This window comes from Aphis gossypii, chromosome 2, assembly GCF_020184175.1.
Source record: "Aphis gossypii isolate Hap1 chromosome 2, ASM2018417v2, whole genome shotgun sequence".
Classification (NCBI taxonomy): domain Eukaryota; kingdom Metazoa; phylum Arthropoda; class Insecta; order Hemiptera; family Aphididae; genus Aphis; species Aphis gossypii.
In genome coordinates, this window is record NC_065531.1 from 38,814,033 (window position 1) to 38,836,967 (window position 22,935).

Sequence of the window (22,935 nt, forward strand, 5' to 3'; positions counted from 1 at the left end):
AAATAAATTGAAGATAAAATTACCTTTAAGTCTGAACAAAAACAATTTTTAATGTCATGATAAATACTTTTTTCTTTTTTTTAATTTACGGTTATTTTTAGGCAAAACGTATATAGTGAAGATATCAAGATGAGTATGATACAAACAAATAATGTATAATATATACATATTACATATTTATCAGGTGTCTTATTGTAGAATTATAATAACCAACTAAAACATTTTAGGATATTATGGACAAAACACTGAATACAGTTATAAATATAATAATACTAATAAATGTGAGATAAAGGGATAAAATTAATTAATAAATTAAAGCTAAAATAATAAAAACGGAAGTATATACTATATATACAGTGAAATATAATGTATTATGTATATTATTTATATTTTATTTATTTATTTATTTATTTATTTATTTTTTTTTTGAAAGAAATTGTTCTGTATCATACGTAAGAAAAACTGGCATTTGACATATATCGGTCACGGTTGTTTACTTACGACTATACGCGCAGGTTAAACGATAAAATTATATTGGTACGTTATGAATTATGATAGATGCTACTGCTACACACGTCAGCCAAAAAAATAAAAAAATAAAAAATAAGGATAGGTATATCTTAAGAACAGCTTTAGTGACTATGCACTGTGCAGAAGTTTTATCATAGCAATTGAATATTCAATTATTTATTTATTTTTTATTCCTACTTTATGAAAATACGTACCTACCTACCTATAATATTCAATTTTTTTTCGAAAAAAACATTTGAAATTAAAATTTAAAAAAATAAAATATGTGATATGTATTTTTTTTTCGTGTACTAGCTGATGTAATAAATTGTATTTCTAATACATATCTAACTAAGTATAAAAATGTTAAAATATGTAAATAGTTTCATATATATGCGAAATAAATAATACGTATGAAACTAAAAATTGGTTTCATATTACATAATGGCTCAATAACTCAAAGAATATATGAAATGTAAAGCAAGAAGAGAAAAACGACACGATTAAAAATTGACCTAAATCCTAAATTATAAACATACTTAAAATTTAGTTAAGGAAATCCTTTAGTAGTTCAAAAAGGGACAGTATCCCAATTCCCAAGCATACAATATTGCAAATATATGGGAAACATTTAAGCCGATTAGGGTGATATTTTAAATAAATGGCAAGACTGAAAGGTTGGTAAAACATCTATACAAAAAGCCAAAGCGTTTGTAATACAATCTTAAATTAAAGCTAAATACTATTAATATCCCTCTTTTGAAATTACTTTACTTCAAGTGCGTTAATTCCAAAATAATATTCTATTAAATCTTTATAATATAAATCAATATCGAAAAACATATTAAACAACTATACAATTAAACTGTGAAAATATTTTGAAATTAATTTTTTTAATTTTTAAATCATTACCTATATTATAAGAATTATAAATCCATATATAATATATGCAATATGCATGTAGAAATAAATAACATATTATACATTTACTTATTCATAGAATAATAGAATAAAACAGTATAGTTAAATAAATACTATACAGTACTTAAATATCTAAATCATTGGTTATTGCATAAAATAAACTATTAATATATTTTTATTTACCCATTTTCCGTTTATAGCTTTCATTGAACCCAGTAGTAGTTTTAATTCTTTCACAGTTATACTGAAACTAGCAAGTACTCCGAGCATATCAATTAGAAGATCTGCAAAATAATATTAAACAAACGATTAGAAAATATAAAACTATAATAATAAATAACATATTACGATTATATAATATATGGGCAATGGATATATTATAATGTATAAACTATATACAAATTATTAGAAAAGGTAAAATATATAAGAGACTGATTATTACTATTTCATTATTTGTATTATTATCGTTTCATTAGTTAACTTATTGATTTATCAGTACCTATTAAAACAATTTATAAAAGTAAAACATAATAATTAACATTATACATAGGTAACTAAATAAGTACCATATACATTTTTAATTTAGGTAGTTATTAAAGTTAAATGTCTCTATCTAAAATGTTCTAGATATACTATGTTAAAATCATAAACTACATTGACCCTGTAATAAAAATTTAATTTACATATATAATTAATGTTTTGCGACACGAACGTAAAGTATCATTATTCATTCAGCATATTATTTCAATCCAAAATATAGAATAGATAGGTTTACATTTAGTATTGTAAGCGGCTAATAAACAACATCCATTAAAAACATGATCAAAATCATGTTTACCTCGTTATTAAATGATTATCGATAGTCTGACAAGATTGATAAGTTTCCAAACTATATTGTATATATTAAACAGTTAAACAGTATATAAATAATACTGGGTAATATAATATATATGTATATATATATAAATATAATATTCTAAAATAGGTTCGTTAAGTACATAGCTACAGGAATAGTGCTTTTTAAAATGTGGATAAAACTGGATATCAAATACCGGACGCTTAAAATAAAATATTGTTAATTTGATAATCCTAAGTGAAAATATTTGTGTCAACATTAAAATATAGAAAGTAGATACAATAAGATATTTCTTTAATATTTATTGTTCATTTATCAAAATTTCTTTTAAAAAAAGTACTGGATATTTTTACATTGAATCCCGTAAAAACAAAAATTATATAAAATCTGCTATCAGAAACCACTCTCAATAATATGTTGGAGATTGAAGTATATTTTATACTTCAAAACGTGATGACAGGCGCAAAAAAAAAATTGCATACAATTGTTAGATAAATTCTACCTCCGCTCAGAATTTAAAAAAACTATTCGTATAACAGAATGGTATGAGGTTGGTTAAATATATGTATAGTATATAAACTAGAGAAAAACTATACCAGCACAATCATAAAGATATTGAAAATATTATTAGATCAATAATACATTCAGATTCATAACCTTAATTTCACTGGCTGCAGATCTATATAGACTTATATTGTATACTTTGTAGAAAAATTACTGAAAGACTCTTAACGAACTGTGTTAATTTAAGCGAGGGTAAAAGTTATTTTGTATATATTATATACATTGATTCAAATAACACACTAAAGTACTAAACAAAAAATATTTTTAATACAATTTTCCAATATTTTTCATTTTTAATTATCATATGAATATGTATAAGACCAATCGCTTAAGCCCAAAAATCAATAGAGCATAGGCTATATAATATACTTGGAATAGTTTAATCAACCAAATCAAACTTAAGTTTGTTATTGTGTTGTTTGTTTGTTCATTATTAAATTTTACAAAAAAAAAAAATTGATCATTTATTTAGGATGTTTACTCCTACGTTAAGAGACACAAGGGTAAATTTGGAAATAAATTACACTTAAAACATGAAGTTACACTTTAAATATTATCACAAGCGTTCATAATAAACACCTTATGCAATACAGTAGTAAAATAAGTAAATGTCAGCAGTATCACAGCGTTCTTCATTAAACAATGAATATTACATGATTATTTTTATCATTTTGTAATAATTCAAAAATTATCAATGGTAAAACTTAAAACATACAGCTATTATTTTAATTAACATATTTCTATTCACAATGACAATTTAAATATATTTACACTAATTTTAATTTTTCCATAGGTTATAATTCAAATATAAATAAATCTTTTCTATATTAAATATCTATAATATTATATTTTGGGGAAAAAATACGATATTATTTATTTAAATAAATTATAAAATTTCCCTGGAAATAGAATCCGTCAAGCGTATTATGATTCACGCATTGTCAGCTCCGCTCCGAATCGTTTTTTACATGTAATGATTTATCATTGAATTTAAATTTAATACATGTATTACATATATGACTTACTCAGTGGTGATGTACATTTGTAACTTACTTACTATATAGTAAATTGCAAGCGAATAAACGGTTTTTTTTTTTTAATTTATCATCTATATAATATTTAAACTTAGGAGGTATTTTATTTTTAAGAACGCGATTTCTGATCAATTTACTTTTAGAGGTGCACAAATTCATATTTATTGAATAAAATGTTGAGTCCTTATTTTAGGAAAATTGTAATACAAATTACAGATTTATATTAATTGAACATATTATTATGTAACTATGGTCGGAGGAACTATTTTCGGAGATGATTTAAATGTATAAATACACGAAATAAAAGTCATCATAATAAAATTATCTAACCCAATTAAAGAGTACCAACAACTATGGCCGATATAGCGATAGCAGCATAGCCATTTTTATATTTACATAATGGTTATTTAATATATTATATGCACAGATATCAGTTTCCGTGTCGCGTACTCGCGCACACGTTCGCAGCCGTTTTTGAGCGGATTTATGTACACGAATGCCCATTCCTATTAATCAATATACACACACATATATATATGCGAATTATTATTTTATATAAAATATTTTTAGCTAGCAGTGTATTGTTGAATATCGTACCTAACACAATACGTATAACCGAGATACGAATAGTTTTCTTTTATTATTTTATAATAATTAAAATTATATAATCTAATACAATGACATGATACTAAATTATAACAAAGAAATATATTTACAAAATTTAAGAAAAAAACTTTAATTCATTAATTACTTAATTAATTCATATACATATATATATAAGTGTGTGTGTGTAGTATAATTGTATTATTATATATACTATGAGTATCAATATGTGAATATAATATTGTGATTTGAATAAGTCAGTTAGTCATTTTTTAATATGATCATGTGATTCAGAAGTTAGTTAGCCATTTCTTCATCTATGTTTGTTTATGTTTTACAAGTATTCTGCTAGTTATTACAAAGTATAAAATATGATAAAAAATGTTTACATTTTTTACTTTTTTATGGATTTTTCAAGACGAAAATTGTTAATATCGAACAAGTTTGTGAATTTACAGTTCATTGTGAGTATTCAATTGTGGTTTCCCCACAAAGTTAAAATGTAATTTCGACACTTTTTGCACAATGGCGACTATAACAATTTACACCTTTACATTATCATAATAATAATTATAATCTATTATTTATTAAGTTTTAAAACGCTTAAAATGCAATATTAAATGTTGGAGACACACACAAAAATATGTGCAGTAGGTAATGCAATCGTTGGATATAAATTTAAAAGTATATTGTATTATATAAGTAGTGTATATCGAGTTATCGCAATTGTTTTTTCTTGTGTAGATGTTTTTTTTTAATCTTAATTAACGGTAAATTTATAAAATGGTTATTCGAAAAAGAAACGGGGGTGCGGTCTGATTAAGTCTCTCATCGGAAGTTCACGAACTTCAAAAATGTAAGAACCATCGATGTGTACCACATATTATACGTAAACATCCTACATACACGTAAAAACGTGTTCTTATCAACATATTATACAATTTCAAATCAGACGATCGAGAACAAATGATATCGTTCACAGCGGTGTGTACCATATTATACAAATTCGACAGAGAGGATTATTATTGTACACAATATATTATAATGTAGTCCGTACGCGCGCGAAAGCTACACAGCGTTTCATGTGTATATACACGCAACGAGCATTAAACCGGAATCCCCGTAGGAGAAACGGCTTTGACGAAGCGCACCTGTATAATAATATAATAAGACCATTGATTGACTAACTATATAATATGGATATAATAATATGACAAAATACACGACAGAGACATCGTAGTTGATGTACGGATGTTCAAATAATAATATTATGCATATTAAGCTGAACAAAATGTTTGAAAATAGGTATAGGTACCTTTAAATATTGAAAAACCGATTGAAGTACCAATTCATACCGCGTTTCAACTTCGTTACTAGTTTGAATTAATAACGCTTTTGAACGTGGAAAAATCAACCGATAAACATAAACTTTAAATAAATAATATTTACAAGGGCCATAGAAATAAATATTATATTTATAGAGTACGGGGTGGAATCAATTGAAGTTATTTTTTCTAATTTGGACTAAATTTGATAATTCATGTAAATAAAATTAATACACACATATATATGCATTTACTGATACGCAATAATATAGACACACGCATGCAAACTATTATATTTGTTTATTACATTTACACATCAAAATGTTATTATAATCGTTTCATAAAAGCGCATTCGAGAATTAATGTACCTACCTACTTATAATGTTTGGATAAATGTGAACCAAATTGAAAAACAAAAATGTTTAATAACGCTGGAATTTCGTTTAGACAAAATTAAATTGTTTTTTCCACGTAAAAATATAAATTCGCTGTGCTAATACATGAAAATACGGGTTTCACGTAATGAGTAAAATATTATTCAAAATGTATTGTCATTTGAGAGACGGCATACGTAACGAGTGTATTATGCTTCTGGCGAATCATTCGTTAAGTTCACTCTCGAAAGTCCTTTGTAAAATTTGGTGTTTTTAATGTTATTCACAAATATTATAATGTGCGAACAAACGGAGTGCTTGTGACAATAAATTGTTGTCTTAAATAATGATACGAATGGTTTTTCTTCAATTTGAGGTCCTGCAGCAAACGAGAATACATAGTTTTGAAATCAATCCCTACCGAAAATATCATTATAATGATTCGATAAGGTTTGTGGATAATAAATGAAGAGTACAATTTACAAATAAAAAAAAAAGGTAGGCAAATGGGTATCTTTATACTGTACATTAGGTAATGATTGGTCACTATTATGGGTGTATTAAATTTGAATTTAATGATACATCAATATATACGAAAAACAATTCTGAGCTGAGTGGCGTCATTTTACACCACTAACTATATTTCATCATATATTTTTTTGATATAGTTCTTAAAGTCATTTATTTTACTTGTAGTATTAAATTTTTAAAGTAGGTACTATGCACTTATTACATATTATAAACATTAATATAACTCAAAATTTAATAATATTTTTCTTTAAATGCCATAGGTTCTGTACTAATTTTTGAGAATTCTAACTTTAAACGCTTATAAAAATACATTATAACTATACAATTTCGATATTTTTTAATTTAGAAATTAACAACTTATAGAGCTCTGTATTCAATTATCAAGCATTTTTACCAAAAAAATATTTTTGAGTCAACATTTATACAAAAAAAAAAAACTAAAAAATTGAAAAATTCTTAAACCACCCTATTTGAAAATCGAAGCATTTTATCGACAACTTATCGAACACTTATACCTCCTCCCAAAATAAAAAAAAACTCATGATAATAAATGACCACTCAGAATCTAAAAAGTAAATAATATCTCTAAATTTCATAAATATTAGATATGTTCTTATTTATTTTATTTTTTTATTTAATTAAAAAAATTATTAAAATTTGAAATAATTTATCCGTCTAAGCGTTATAATAATGTTATTTAATATTTGTAAAAAAATCATTTTGTTTCAATATACGACCGAACAATTACACGCTTATAAAAATAAAAATAGTGGAAAAGTAATATTAATAAATCGAAAATACTGTGACAGCACTATGAAAAAAAAAAAAAATAGGCATATATTAAATGGTGCTATATATTTTTAAAGCGTGACGAGCAATAATGGCACGATCGGGCAATTCAATAAAATATAGTGTTTATATTGTGCACTAAATGACGACACTTATACCTAAGTACTATAAATATATATATTTATATAAAGCTACTAAATATTCGCGTTATATATCGCTGAACATTATTACCTGCTACGACGGTGTCGGCACGCGCTAGTCTGTTTACGACCAACTCAATTAGTCCAACGTCGGTGCACGCTTGTAGATTTCGGACGGATTTTCTCAGGATGGCAATGAAAACGCTCCATATTTCGGCCTGAAAAACGTAATTCAAGAACCAAATTAATATAATTAATATATTATACAACTACATTAAGGGTATATAAGGTTTTTGTAGATAATAATATTTTTTTCTAAAAAAGAAATAATTGTACTGCGACGGATGCTACTTAGGAGCACGCGTGCCGTAAATAATAATATAGTAAGACATTTTTCCGGAAAGGTTTAATCAGCGAAATGGGAACGTCCTCGTATACACTGGCTTTTGTACGAGTGGAATGCTCTCACAAACACACACAAACTTACATAGTACATGCATACCTACATACATACATACATACATACATACATACATACATACATACATACATACAAATATATATATATACATAAATGCATACATATATACATACCTACATAAATACGAATAATACACGACGAAGACGTTATACAAATGTAATGTGGGATTTTTGAAGGAGACTGGAGGATGTACATATTTGAAGAAATATCTATTCATTTTTATCTTTACGTTTTTATTCATACAAATTCATGTGAGGGTTTCGGTCGATTACTGTTTTCAATATTTTCCCTGCCGTTCTACGGTCGTTTTGCTCAATATGTAAATAACAATATATATGCGCACGGGTTTTTTTTTATAGTTCAATATAAATATATATTATATAAAAAAGGGAGACAGAGAGGGAAAGAAAAAAATGAGCGGCGGAATTTAGGGTGAAAAAATATTAATTTCGAGCTTTGTGCTCATATAAGCAAAAAAAAATACAAAATACTGGCCAAGGCTTAAAAGTACACACACTCGCACACGCATACACGCCGGCGCGAGCGCACACACAAACATACACACACACATACATACATACGAGCGCGCACGCTGGAACTCGTATGGAAATGTGTGAACTTTTGCACAGCAACCTTTTCTCATTTAAATAATATGATCTGCATCCGGTGGCGGTCCTTTCCGGAGGAACGCGACTTGTTCAGAAATCCACACATCCGATTAAAACAACACCTGTCCCTGTTTAACGGGCGTGATTTTGAATAATTGTTTTTGAGAGCATTTTGGCAGCAAATATATACATATATGTACCTACACATACGCGCATACGCCCACAGATACCGCGTATGAAGCATACCGATTAAAACTTTTCACTTAGACGCGTAAACGAGTTTATTTCGTACAGTATATAATTATATTCGTACACGGTTTCTTTATATTTTTAAGAACAGGTATTTACACGGACGTCACACAACGGTTGTATAGTTACTTGGTAACAAAGTTAGCGTAAGGATTTGGTTACTTTTTTAGTTAAACTTGATTTAACAGTAGCAATGGTGGTATGGGTTGTATGCGTTTTTAATATAACTTGCACAAAAACGGTATGCTTTTCAACCCAATCTACTACCCTATATTTCACGAAAATAAGAATGTGAGTTTGAATAATCGTCGTTAGTTTCGTATACATAAGGTACAGACATATAATACCTAAATTGCGGTCCAAAATGAATAATTATTCTGTTTTTTTTTTTTTTTTTTTATTTATTTACCTAATGATAATTTAGGTGCGTATAGTTACACCATACTGCACTGAATAATATAGGTACATACATTGTGCAGTAGTGTTTGTACACGAGTGTACACAATTTAACACTCGTATTATTTTATTATAAGTGTGTGCGTGTTTTGTCTATATACCTACCTACACCTATATTATTGTATACGGTTGGTTATTTTTATTGTTGTAGGATAACTGGAAATAACTAAGCAAATAAAAGTACGTACTTCCATTATCCCATAACGTTCAACAAAGTCCAAAACTGTTGTTACAACATAGGTAACGTATATTATACATAAACGAAAACAGTAGGGTAGATAATATGCAATTATAACGTCGGTAGGTACACAATGAACGTAAACTAATAAAGTATAGTATTTACATTTTTTAATGTAAATTTATATCCTTGTACTTATAATGGTTTCACGTACATCTGATGTCTGAGTTTTTTTTCCATTATATATAGTTTAGCCAAATATTGGAAATACGAATTGTGATCGTATCGATTAATCTCTTTGTTCATAATGATATAGTATCTTACTTGATTTTTTTTTTTAAATTTATCTTCCAAAATAATATAATGTCTCATGTATATTATGACTATGATATCTTATAATAAATTATAAACATAATAAAATATTTAATATATGAACCTTTTGATATACTTTATACAGTTTATACAACACGAACGATTTAAAAAATTTATACCCACAAAATGTGTAACCTCGAAAAAATATATTTTTTTTTAACTTTAATCGAATTTCCTACCGAAAGAGTAATTTAAATCAATCATGTTTTGTCTGCGCGATAAAAACAAAATGTAAAAATGTAATTATTTAATTTTATAGGATATATAGGTGCATATATATACACTATATATATTATGTACATAACACGTGCACTCGCATAGCGTATACCCCATATAGTTTGGAATTTTTGTCAGCATTGTAAACAGACATGGAAACTTTACATGACTCTGCCCTTGAACAAAAAAAAAACTAACACAAAAAACGGTTTAAGCACCGCGGGATCCCTGAAAATATTATACATTGCGTTGTATTACGTCACATGATATATGTACATAGTACATTCAATATTTATTCACTATTGAACAAATAAGTGTACATTTTATTGAAAAAAAAAAACATCTTTATAAAAATCCCATACAGCATATTGAGTATTTTTGCAAATTAAACGGCATAGGTTAATATAGTATAATATGAATATAATTCGTATAATGAACGTCGTGTCGTTTTTTAAATCAAACAATCAGTATATACGTAACGTTGCTGATTATTCGAGATTTTACGGGTTGTAGTGTTAAAATACGAGTATTACGACGATGTTAAATTCCACTCGGGTTGTGTAGGTCGTAAAATATAATAAAATCAATCGTGAACAATAATTCATCAAAGTTTCTGAAAATATTTTATTATTATTATTTGCGAAGACAGAAAAATTATTTTTAAACATTAATTTATAATATTAACAGTATTTTTTTATTCGTGTAATTTATGTTTACAATTTATGTAATTTAAAACATGGAATTTTGCTTAAGTAAATTCCGTTAGTCTGATAAACCCAGTTAAAAGAAAAAATAATAAATATGAAACAATACTGTTAGAAAGTTATTTTAAAAAAAAATATCATTATTTGAGAATATATTCGTTTCAGGGAACTTTGATCTCCTTCAAAACCATAAAAATATGGAATGCTGTAAAAATATAACATTTTCTTTGTGATGAAATGAAACATAGAATGGACAATACAAAGAACAAATATTTTAAATTTATCGAACAATATATTACAAATTAATACAAATTGTATGGAAAGAACCTATATAATATGTAATATGCATTTAATATTATTATAATATAAATATATAAATATGAATCACCATAACAATACATGCATTTTAATTATTATCAGAAACTTGCAAGCCCCATTTTTATAGAGAAAAATAGTAACTTTAATTCATCTGTCTAGCGTAATGTGAACATTTTGTAAGCAGTATATAGTGTTTTTGAGTTTAACAGATTTTAAATGGGGTCGTTGTTCTGTAGTGAGTTTGGTGTGCATAATATGCAACGTGAACTTAAAATACAAATTATTTTCAATAGTGACGAACACGTTGATGAGACGAGGCAGTGATACAAAGCCGTATTTTGAATAAAGATAAAAGGCTCTTTGTTTGCACTTCGTTTTTTTTTATGAATACGGAATCATTTACGAAAAAAAAAAATAAATATGAAATGAAAACACAATTGTATTTTTTCTCTTATATACACTACATCTCCATTATTGGGGACATACGAGTACGGTATTCGCTTACGAATTTCGAATAAATTAAAATAGTTTTCGTAAATGAAAATACAAATTCAGTATGATGTCATTGAGTGAATAAGTCCCAATAAAACAACTCAGACGTAGCATAAATCAAATCAGAAAGAGTGATTGATTTTTTTTTTTTACGTCATATTATATTAAATAATAATAAAATAGTATTGAAAGTTAATAAGGTATTTGATTTAGCCGCTGATTGAACGTACCGAAAAGTTATCGAAATGCTAATTTCGTGACAGAAAGGTACAGATATTTTTAACCTTATATTTATTACACATTAGTTATACAAAATGCAATATTGTATTTTAATTTATAATTATTTTTTTTAAGTTTAGGCGTATAATTGAGTTGTACATACAACATAAACATGTGAATGTTAACAATTTATCCAATACGATACGTAACGCACAATTCTATACTAGGCTTAGTGCCTGAACCACTCATTAAACACTGAACATAAATTAATTCATCGTTCAGACGGTCTTGAGTGACGTATAACGCTTATTAACCACAACTCGAATAAATCATAGGTTTAATACCAGATTAATCGTACTCAAAAATATTTAAGTTATCTTAACGTTTTTTTTTTAATTCAATATTATAAACTATAACCTATAAAAATCTCGTTATAAGCTTATAACATTAATAAATTTACAAAATGCAATACGTGTAATATGGGTCTATAACAAATATTACTTTACTATCAAACTATTTGAATTGTATAATTCAAAGTTTTGTGTATATAATCCAAGAACTATATGAGAGCTTTTTCCTACACACGTTACAGTTTGTAAACAAGTTATCTATGGTGTGCTAAACGTGTTGCGATTGTAATTTAAATAGTTGAAGTAGATCTAATTTATTATCATAAGTAACATTCAAACTACGACTTGTAGGTACATAGTTATTTAAATTTAATTTAATTTTATACTCTAACATTGCAATAACAATCATAGATATAAAATATTTTTTACATAAATGGAGTCACATGTACCGAACGGTTGCAATTTTGTAAACTACTGCGTTGAAGTACAATTTTACATGCTACGGCGGCATATAAGCAGCCAACATATTAAAATATAAATACGTTTATAATATGTTTAGTATGCACATATAATAATAATAATAATACTTATAAATACTACGTATATAAAATGCAATATAATAATATTTTTATTTGATATTACAAATTGTGTACATACTATATTATTATTTTGTATCATGTGAAGACAATAACAGTATGTAATTTATTTCTAAATCTTTGTATCCATCCTACTCATTTCGTTTATAGGGATAATATACAAAATGGAAAAATGATAAATGTTAAGAGACGTCAACGAGAATAGCTATCAAGGTTTATTGTTACAAATTGTATTTCTCTATTTTATATATTGTTGTTAACCATCATCGAGTGGATGAACAAAACCACTTGAATCTTAAAAAAGTTATTTCATTTTTTTCATTTCCCATTTCAATAATAGGGTATGTTACTATAATGTCAATACCTGATAAAAACATCATGTATACTTTAAGATAAGATCTAAAAAAATAAAATATAATAAATATATACAAATAAAAATAGAACAAATAATATGTTACACATATAAAATATACATATTTCTCAAGTAAAAATTTACAACTCGACAGTTACAATGAAAACGAATTTAGTGATACGATATAATATACTGACTTATTCAAGGCCTTTGACTATTTTAAAAATACAGTCCCTGTACAAGATCTTTACAAGTCTGGCTTTAGATATCATCTATTATCATGGATTAGGTCATATTTAGCAAACAAAACTCAGTGGATAAAGACTAACAGTCAGATACTAGTGGATATTGAGGCACTATCAGGTGTTCCCAATGGTTGCCATTTAAAACTACTATTACTTGCTTATTCTTAAATAGTTTGAAACAAATCTTGCCCCGATGACTTTAAATTGTTCCAGAAAATAACTTTCATAAATAATTGTCACTTACTGAAATCTACGTAGTTTGATTAATATAGTTTCCTACCTACTTAAAACCAACTTAAGTTCACTGTGACTAAGCATCAATGTGGAGAAGTATTAAACTATATTCTTTACTAAATGTGAATCTCATATCACTTTTCAATACCAGATCAATGATTCTACTATTGTTGGATACACAATCAAATTTTAAATTCGGCGCGCTGCATGCGTTCCGAATTTGTTGCAACGTTGTCACCCTGCTGCTCCGCCGACGGAGTCTACGCAAACTGGACTTTGTACTATGAGGAGAGGACGGGTACTGTCGCGGTCTAGCCGTTGGTCGCCGACACCCGCCACCGCCGTCTTTGTCGTTCACCAGCCGTCTTGGCAAATTGTCGTTTTCTTGTTCTACGACCCGGTGCGCCGTTATCGTCATCCGCCATTATTTTTTTTTGTGCACCCGAGCCCTCGCGCTCATTTAAAGCTTTCGCGAGTGTCCTTTTCCGCGGCTTGCTTTTGGCCGCTTGTGCCAATCGACGGCTCAGTTTGTCGTCCGTCCGTTAATCGTGTGTGAATTGAGCACTGCTCGTCCACAAACCACGCGTACCGCCCGTCCGTTTCTAACGCTGTGCGAATCGTGTCGTAACCGTCGTGGTATGATTTGATACCACGCGCTGTGCACCCGGTTGCATCGTCTCAACCCGTTCGTGTCGTCATACGACAGGTTTTAGCGACCTTGTCGCTCGTCCGATCATCCCGTGTGACTTGAGCACTGCTCGTCCACGAACCACGTGTCCGCCCGTCCGTTTACCGCAGGGCGAACCGTGGTGCTTGTTGTATTTCCGAGCCTTGCTGTTCACCTACTCGTCACGTACGTGCGTTGTACGTGTACCGAGTTTTGGCCCCTGCCGCCGAAGATCATCTCCTCGCTGGACGTCGTTGTTTGTATCACCCCGCCGTTATCACCTGCTATCAACATCGTCGTATCAGGTCGTACACACGCTCATATCATTTGTTATTATTTGTCGGCACATCCGACGTGTTTTTTTTTGTATCATTATCAATTCGATTGATTTATTATTTGACGTCGTCCTCGACGCGTATTTGTATATTATATTTGTATTATTTCACCGATCGGTTTGGGATCGCGTGCCTACTAACACTAGTTTTTAAGCTACCTTATTTTGCAGCAAATTATAATAAATTGTTCATTACCTTTTCATACCGTAAACACTGTTCTTGTTAACTAGCTTTTCACACATCTTCCAATATCTCCACTTTTCAAATTCCTGAACCTGCCTTAAATATACAGTCCACTCTCTCCCTTCCTACAGGGTTATCGACAGGCCACCAACGACGGAGTAAGTCTCACACGAACCGACACTTGTAGGTAGCCGACAGCGCACACACACGCCTACACGCGTCATCCGGCTTGATGTGCAGCCGTCGCACAACTATTGTTTCAGTGAAGATTATGAATCTGGGTATTATTCACACTGCTATACTTAATTTTCACTCTCACATTGAAGCATAATTTTATAGGGCCCTCAAAATTTTAGGCGTTGACAAGCAAATAGATTTAAATTTATTTAAGTTTGGGTATTAAATAAAATTACTTTATTGTTCCTAAGTTTGATCGATTTTTGAATAAAGATACGTGCTATGAAAATCTTCTACAAATTCGACCTCTATTTAACTATAAAGAATGTCCAAGACGTTTCTTATCTTTTTCTTCTTATGTCCTAAAGATTTCCCATACTACATATGGCTATTTCACAGTGATCAGTAAATTAAAACTCACTTCGTTGGATGATAAAAGAACAGCTGAAAATCTATCATTCCTAAATAAGCTTTTAGGCGGTTCAAAAGATGCCCCCACTTTCCTTTTCAGCATAAAATTTAGAGTGCCACAGCATTCCTTCCGTTTTAACTCTTCTTTCTCAATACCGAATTTTTCTACTAACTACGATCACAATAAATAATAATTCTATTCATCGTACGATGCGCATGGCTAATGAACAACATATCTTTCTATCATGACTAACTTGTCTTATTGATATCTATGTATAATAAATAACTATAAATGTATGTGTAATTGGGTTTGAGCTGTTATGTTTAAAATAAATAAATACAGTCATGTTAATCGTGATAATACAGGGTAACCAATTATTTTAAAAACATTTACCCGTTGACGTTAACGTTCAATAAGAGCATTTAAATGAAAAAATATTGGATTTTTAACTTTTAAATCAACATTTGAAAAACTCTATTATGTATCGACAAACAAGGCTTAAAAACAAATGCTGTTTAATATTTAATCCAAAAAATATTTTTAAAAAATTAATCAATCAATAAATGAAAAAAATCGAATATAGTTTTAAAAAATGTATCATTAAATATACATATACGTAATTTAAAATTAATTATAAATATTAAAAAGGTAAAGAAAAAAAATAACTAAGGAAAAATAATGTTATTAAAATAATATTTGTTCCTTTTTTATACACTATACCTATGTGTTATATTATTTTCATCATTTCAATAAAAATTTCTATTTTAATATTTTTTTTTAACCTCATACACACGAACTATTCAACGTTTACATTTTCCAGATTATTGAATTGTTGCTTATTCATTAAAAATTATATTTTAAATATTATTTTCAATTTTATGAATATTTATAATTTTGTTTTTATTTTTAACGCGTTTAACTTATACTAAAAAATCAAATAACGTTTGAAAGTACAATAACGTTAAATATTAATATTGTACAACATTTAAATACACGAAAATTTAAAAAGAAATACATTTTCATAATTTAAACCCAGATACCACAAATACCGGTTAATTTCAGAATTTATATAAATTTTAACGGATGTCATAGTTTAACGAACTAAATTGAAATAGTAAACGGTAAATGACAGCAGTCACCGCTTACTGCTAGAACACTCGCCACCATGCGGTATTTCACTGGTGTAACGATTTACAAATTACTGACTCGTAATTTATGTCACTCTCAGCAAATTTGATTAGGTTAACAAAACATAGAAACTTTGAGTACGAGTGTATATATAATTATTTGTTTATGCAGTAGCCGATTTTAGACAGCAAATTAGAATCTAAGTATACTGTACTCTATATTTTTTTACATATCATTTTAAATCGATTTACTATAGGTATAAATATATATATATATATATCTATATATATATTTATATATCTTACATACGAATCATTATACAATTTAACTTTAAATATTTATATACTTAATTGTAACACTGGTACTTCAGCTAATTATGTGATATTCAACACTATCTCTAAGAACTGCAAGAAAGTCAGGTGATATATTTTTATTATTATTTCAAACATTGCAAAAATCTAGGTTTACGTTGCTATATCACGTTAAACTGTGCTAGTTTTAACTTTGAACACAGCGGCCATAGGTTATCAGAACTTGTAAAATGTAAATCAGTTCAACATCCCAGATCGCAAAACCAATCGTGTAGTAGGAATAACCAATAACTACTCCTTAATGGAATAGGATAAGGTATAAATATCAATAGCCAATATATATTTGAAAGGGAGGTGTTGCATAACTCAATACATTATACAACAAACCAAATAACTACACATAAAATACTAAATAGTATTTAAACATTCAAAAGCATAAAATGTTTAATCGTTGATCTACATTCAACAGAATACATTAACTTGCTTACTCAAAGTCAATAACGTTCACACGACACACATAAAACACATAAAATAACTATCAGACATTAAATAATTAACCCATTCTTCACGTGGTACGTCATCCCAAGAAGAAAGAATTAAATAATTAAAACACGAATCCTATTGTTCAACTAAAAGCTAAAAACATTTTAATTATTATTATTATATAATAGCATTTTGCCGAGAGTTTTGTCGGTTTTTTTTTATAAGTATTTTCTTTATTTTTATTTCTTTAATTAATCTTTAGGAGTCGTTTATGAGTGACAATTTAATAGTAATTTTGGCGCGTTTACGTAAATAACTCGAAGGACTTTTTTTCACACGATTTTCCTGTTGAAGAGGGCAAAACTTTGTTCCACTTCGAACAAAGTTTCTTCAAAGCGTCTGTTTTATGATAAAAACCAATTAATAATTTTCTGATCATATTGTTCCTTAAAGGCTTTCATTAAAATTGAAATAAACTTAGAACAATTGCACGTTAACAGCTAGAACTGGCAAATTCTTTGGTGTTGACAAATATTGTATTAGTTAATCGAATTATCAAAATCATAAAAAAAATTTAATTTAAAATAATGAAGTAATAGTAATATTAGTATAAAAATAAATATAAAATTAATAATGTCAAAATCTAATGTACTTTACTTTATTTTCTATTAAGTATAAAAAAATAACTACCAACATTTTTTTAAATCAAAAATTGTTTCAAAAAGTATAAAACCAAGGTTAATAAAGAGAATTAAGAAGAATTAAATATTAAGAGTTTTAGCTGTTTCTTAGTTAAAATTTATGTTGTTACCCATAAGTAAATAAATGGTCGAAACTTAATTATTAACTTTTAGTTGAATTTTTGGAAAACCGACGATAAACATTTATTTCTATAACCTGCGAACTTGCGAAAGTAACGTTGTTAATTTTTACTAATCAGATTAAACTTGCGTGATGCGTAGTTTATTCATTAAACAAAAGATAAATTATACAATAATGCAGAAAATGTAATTCACGTGCAAATTTTCAAATATGGCATGGACTATTTAATGAGTAAGTTGTCTTGTTCAATTTTAAACCTTTTATTAAAACATACTAAAATAGACCCTACACAGTGACTGATTAATTTGATTTATTTATTTACAGCCAAATAAGGAATATAAAAATTGCACTAAACATTGGTGATCAGTATTAAATAAATGTTGGCAACAACCATCTAGCTATACTCGGATCAATAAAATACAGAAAAGTTAATTCAACAGTTATAGGGTATAAAAAATAATGATTTTCATTCAAACATTCATAGGACTCAGGCTGTGTTATGTATTATTAATGAGTGCATTATTATTCCCAGGATAATTCTCGTCAGTTAAGTCGGCCAGTATATAGTTTAAGCTTTGGACGTCCAATTAGTGTCCATCTTCGATTGTTTAGTTCATTATTATAGGCATAGTTGATAATCATTATTTATTGATAGTTTATACAAAAGCATAAAACATGTTTAGGTTTGTAAGGAACCAACTAAATAAAAAAGACATTAAATTTTCACAGTAAGCAATGAACGTATTTTATTATTATCGCCGTATATACGTGTTTGTATTCATTTTATCTATTTTTTAAACATTCATTAATATATAATTTTATACATTTGATCATAATGTATTGCGACATTTTATACCTAATAATAGTAATATGTAACAGACTTTTTAAGAAAAACATTTTCTTATAGTGAACACAATATATTTATACCTAGATAGCATGCATTGAAAAATGTTAGCAAATCATTTTGAATAATGTACTATAAAATGTAAATGTATAAATATTACAAAAACGTATGAGAATAAAAAAAATAATATTTTTTCGTATTTCAAAATATTTAATATGTGGTTATGTACATATTTATATAGCAAATTTATTCACCTCAGAAAAATAAGGTTAGGTGTGTACATATAATGCACAAATGCCACAGCGTGTTATAAATTGTAATAACATCATAAAAACAAATCAAGCATTTTTTTTAACGCGACGAAAATATGGAAATGTATTATAAAAAAAATGAGAGAGAGATAAAATGGAAACTAACAATTCGGTTTTACTATTAGCGACACAACTGATAACAATATGTTAATATTAAAATTAATGAAACATTTCAACAACGAGTTCTAATTAAAGAATATTTAAAAATCCAAATACTAATGATTATACCAAGTCCGATAATATTATGCTAAATCATTGTCATAGAATGGATTTTGTTATGCTTCGATTGCCACATGGTAAATTTAAAATTATAATTGCTCGTTGGTGCGTATTATTTTCAAACACAATAATGCATTCAATTTAGTATAATTACCATTAACGTGATTGTTTTAATCAGTCAATGTCTTATTCATTGTTTGTTGGACCGTTATTTTAGAGATGGCAAACTCGAATTATGTTGGTTTAGGAACAAACAGAAACCATATCAATGGAAGTTACAAGTTAAATGCAGAACACTAAGTAGATACAGTTTAAATCATACTAATAAAATTCATGAATTTTGAGTCTAAACACAAAACAAATTGATGTTCAGATATAATTTTTTCCAGGAAACAGAAATATTTAAACTTTGACATTTACAAAAAAGAATTAAAAAAATCGAAAAGTGTAATAATTTAAAATTTTGACGATAATAATTAATATTTTTTACTAGAACAAACAAAAAACGTCCAAAACTGTAATTAAAATATATCGATTTAAATTTAATATTGGATTATAAACATGCTTAATGTCTGAAGCGGGACGAACTGGAAACGGAAGTGGTTTGAGTATATTATAGTATCCGCCGCAATAGCATTGCCAAGATATAATTGTTGTATTCCTGTATACGAACGTTAAGTTTTAATTTCACCATCGTGTGTAAACATTCCCAGAGGGCTTTGAAGTCAAGGAAATTGGTTTGTGGCCGATCCACTATTGATTTCATCAGTGTTAGTTTCCTTGCGGCAAAGACACGTTTTTCATTTATTTTCCTTCAATACTTCTTGAACGATATGGCCAAAGGGTTTCCAGATTTTCATCGAGTAAACTCATAAGTTCCTAAGACCTTTAAAGGCAAAACAAAATTTATCGCAGTTAAGAACCGTGTCCAGTTTACGTATAAATAAACGTTATACGACTATTCCCAAGAGTGTTGTCCAAACGACCATACCGACGCTGAGCCAATATTTTTCCCTCTAGCCATGCCACATCCGGCTTCCGGCGTAATAGAACTTCCGCATCATCCCTATAAGGGGTCGGGACGAGATAGTAAATCAACTGCCTACCGGAAACACCATCGTTCCTTCCGATTGGATGGTTCGAAGTCCGGTCATTATTTCTGAATTTCATTCGATGTGTTTTATGAATATTATAATATTTTTATACTGCAGTTTATTATAAATTTGAAAATTAAATCGAAAAAATTGTCTTGATATTACAGAGTATAATGTTATTAATATATACGATAAATAAATAATCATAAAATTAATGAACTTTTTTTAGGTAAAAAAATAACTAATTGTTTTGGATTTGTTTTGTTTGTAAATAATTCAGATGATAACTACAATTTTTAATTGCACTTTATAATATGTTAATGTAAATAAAAACTGTAAACTTTACTATTTACGAATGAATAATTAATTTATAACACACTATATCTAACAGCACACCTATTATATTATTATTATTAAAAACGTAATCAAACGGGAAACCTCGATTATTATTAGTGTTGTTCTCGCAAACTTCCATAACACGCTTAATAAATGTCTGCTACACAATGACAAAAAAAAATTGTAAACAAATAAGTATTAAAAAAAAAAAAAAAATGTCACGGTTTTAAATGATATAATATAACTATTTCTCGAGAATGATATATATGTAAACATAAGACACATGGCCAATAAACATTTTATAAATTCAAAACTCGAACCCAAATCAAGTCGATTATATTCAATACCCTTCAATTCATAAACGCGCTATCCATTAATATCAGAACCTTATAATAGGTAAGGTTTATAGGAGCCAAAAACACACCAGACGTAACATAAAACAAAAAATCGGTCTCTACCGGGCTAAACGACGGAAAATCACAATTTCAGCCGAGAGTCAGCGTGGCTCATCAAAACCACCAATTGTCACGATGACGACGACCACAACAACAATGCTAACCCTACGCTCCTGCACAGCCGACGACGTCGATTGTTATCGAGGGTTCTCCGTCATACACGATGTTCGTGTAGTCACATTCACGTGTCAACGCGTAGTCTCGTTTGTACCACTGTCATTGTATTATTCACGGGTTTTAATTTGTTTTTGATTACGTCCGAACCGATGACACTCCTCGTTGTCGTTTTCATATGCGCTGACAATTGAACTCAGCTATAGGACCAAAAACGTCTACGAAAAGGAAGGCGTAATTCATAAGTTCTACGAAACAAAAACATCAGCGATAAAATATCTCGATAAAAAATGTATGATGTTTGACTGGTTACTAAGATAATATTATTGTTAAACAATTACATTTCTTTATGCATTTTATTAACTGGCTTCTTCCGTGAAAAAAAATAATAACAGTAACAACGTAGGTACGTTATTTTAACATTATTCTCCAAAACAATACTTTGTATTAGTTAATAGGTAATAATAAGGCACACAATTAACAAAAATATAAAAAAAGTTTTTACAGTACCACGTATCAGAAATTGTTTAGTTTAGGTATTTTCAAAACTTTCCTGGTATTTCTAAAAACATTTTCCAAAATGTTCATAAAATACATAAAATCGGTCGATACTTTATAAATCTTTAAACTACAACCAAACACGCATTACCTTTAGTAAATATTAAATTTAAAATATGATAATTTGAAAAAAAAACAAATTGCATAAATTATAATTTACCTATTGTGAATATATTATGTATCTTTAATCAATTATAAATCATTAGTTTTTATTATTTAAAGCAAAAAATAATAAATACGATTAAGAACATTTTAAAGTCTAAAAGGTTTCATAAAATAAGAATCTATTAAGTTCTAATAAATGTAAGTTTTGATCAAATAAAAATTAGTAACACGAGATCAATAATATATAAATTTACTAAACAATATCTGAATATGAATTTATGAATTAAATAAACGATTAGTAAATGATACGAGATATGCTAAAGATTAAGAAGGACATTGTTTCGAGAACATTCCACAGTAGAACCGCATGCTGTATACACGTGTAATACGGTACATTGGCATAAACTGCAATCAAATCCGATTAATAAACTATCATGACCAAAGTTAAAACATTATAAAATGATATCACCACGATAGATATTTTATTCATCATGAATACCTATTAAGCGACCGTAATAATATTCAACGACATTCAACTGTTACGCCATGTAACATAATTCGACATTAAATTGGATAAAATGGGGAGTAAAATAAAAAAAAATAATACACATATTTACACATACTTTCAAAGATCTCCGATTCGGGAGATTATTTACAACAAGGA

General features: G+C 28.0%; 1 protein-coding gene and 1 long non-coding RNA gene across 10 annotated transcripts in view; both read right to left on the reverse strand.

Moving 5' to 3' along the window:
- LOC114131353 (neurobeachin) overlaps positions 1 to 22,935 on the reverse strand; it is a 224,593-nt gene that overhangs the window by 88,583 nt on the left and 113,075 nt on the right. For all 9 annotated transcript variants that reach the window (XM_050200867.1, XM_050200864.1, XM_050200862.1 and 6 more), the window contains 2 exons: positions 7,739 to 7,865; positions 1,615 to 1,715 (listed from right to left, as the gene is read on the reverse strand). In XM_050200867.1, coding sequence (XP_050056824.1) covers positions 1,615 to 1,715; positions 7,739 to 7,865 — 228 coding nt within the window. The remainder of the gene's footprint in view (positions 1 to 1,614; positions 1,716 to 7,738; positions 7,866 to 22,935) is intronic.
- LOC126550055 (uncharacterized) lies at positions 20,131 to 22,413 on the reverse strand. The gene is made up of 2 exons (XR_007604077.1): positions 20,566 to 22,413; positions 20,131 to 20,495 (listed from the first exon to the last, which is right to left on the reverse strand). It is a non-coding gene; the product is annotated as an uncharacterized LOC126550055 (long non-coding RNA).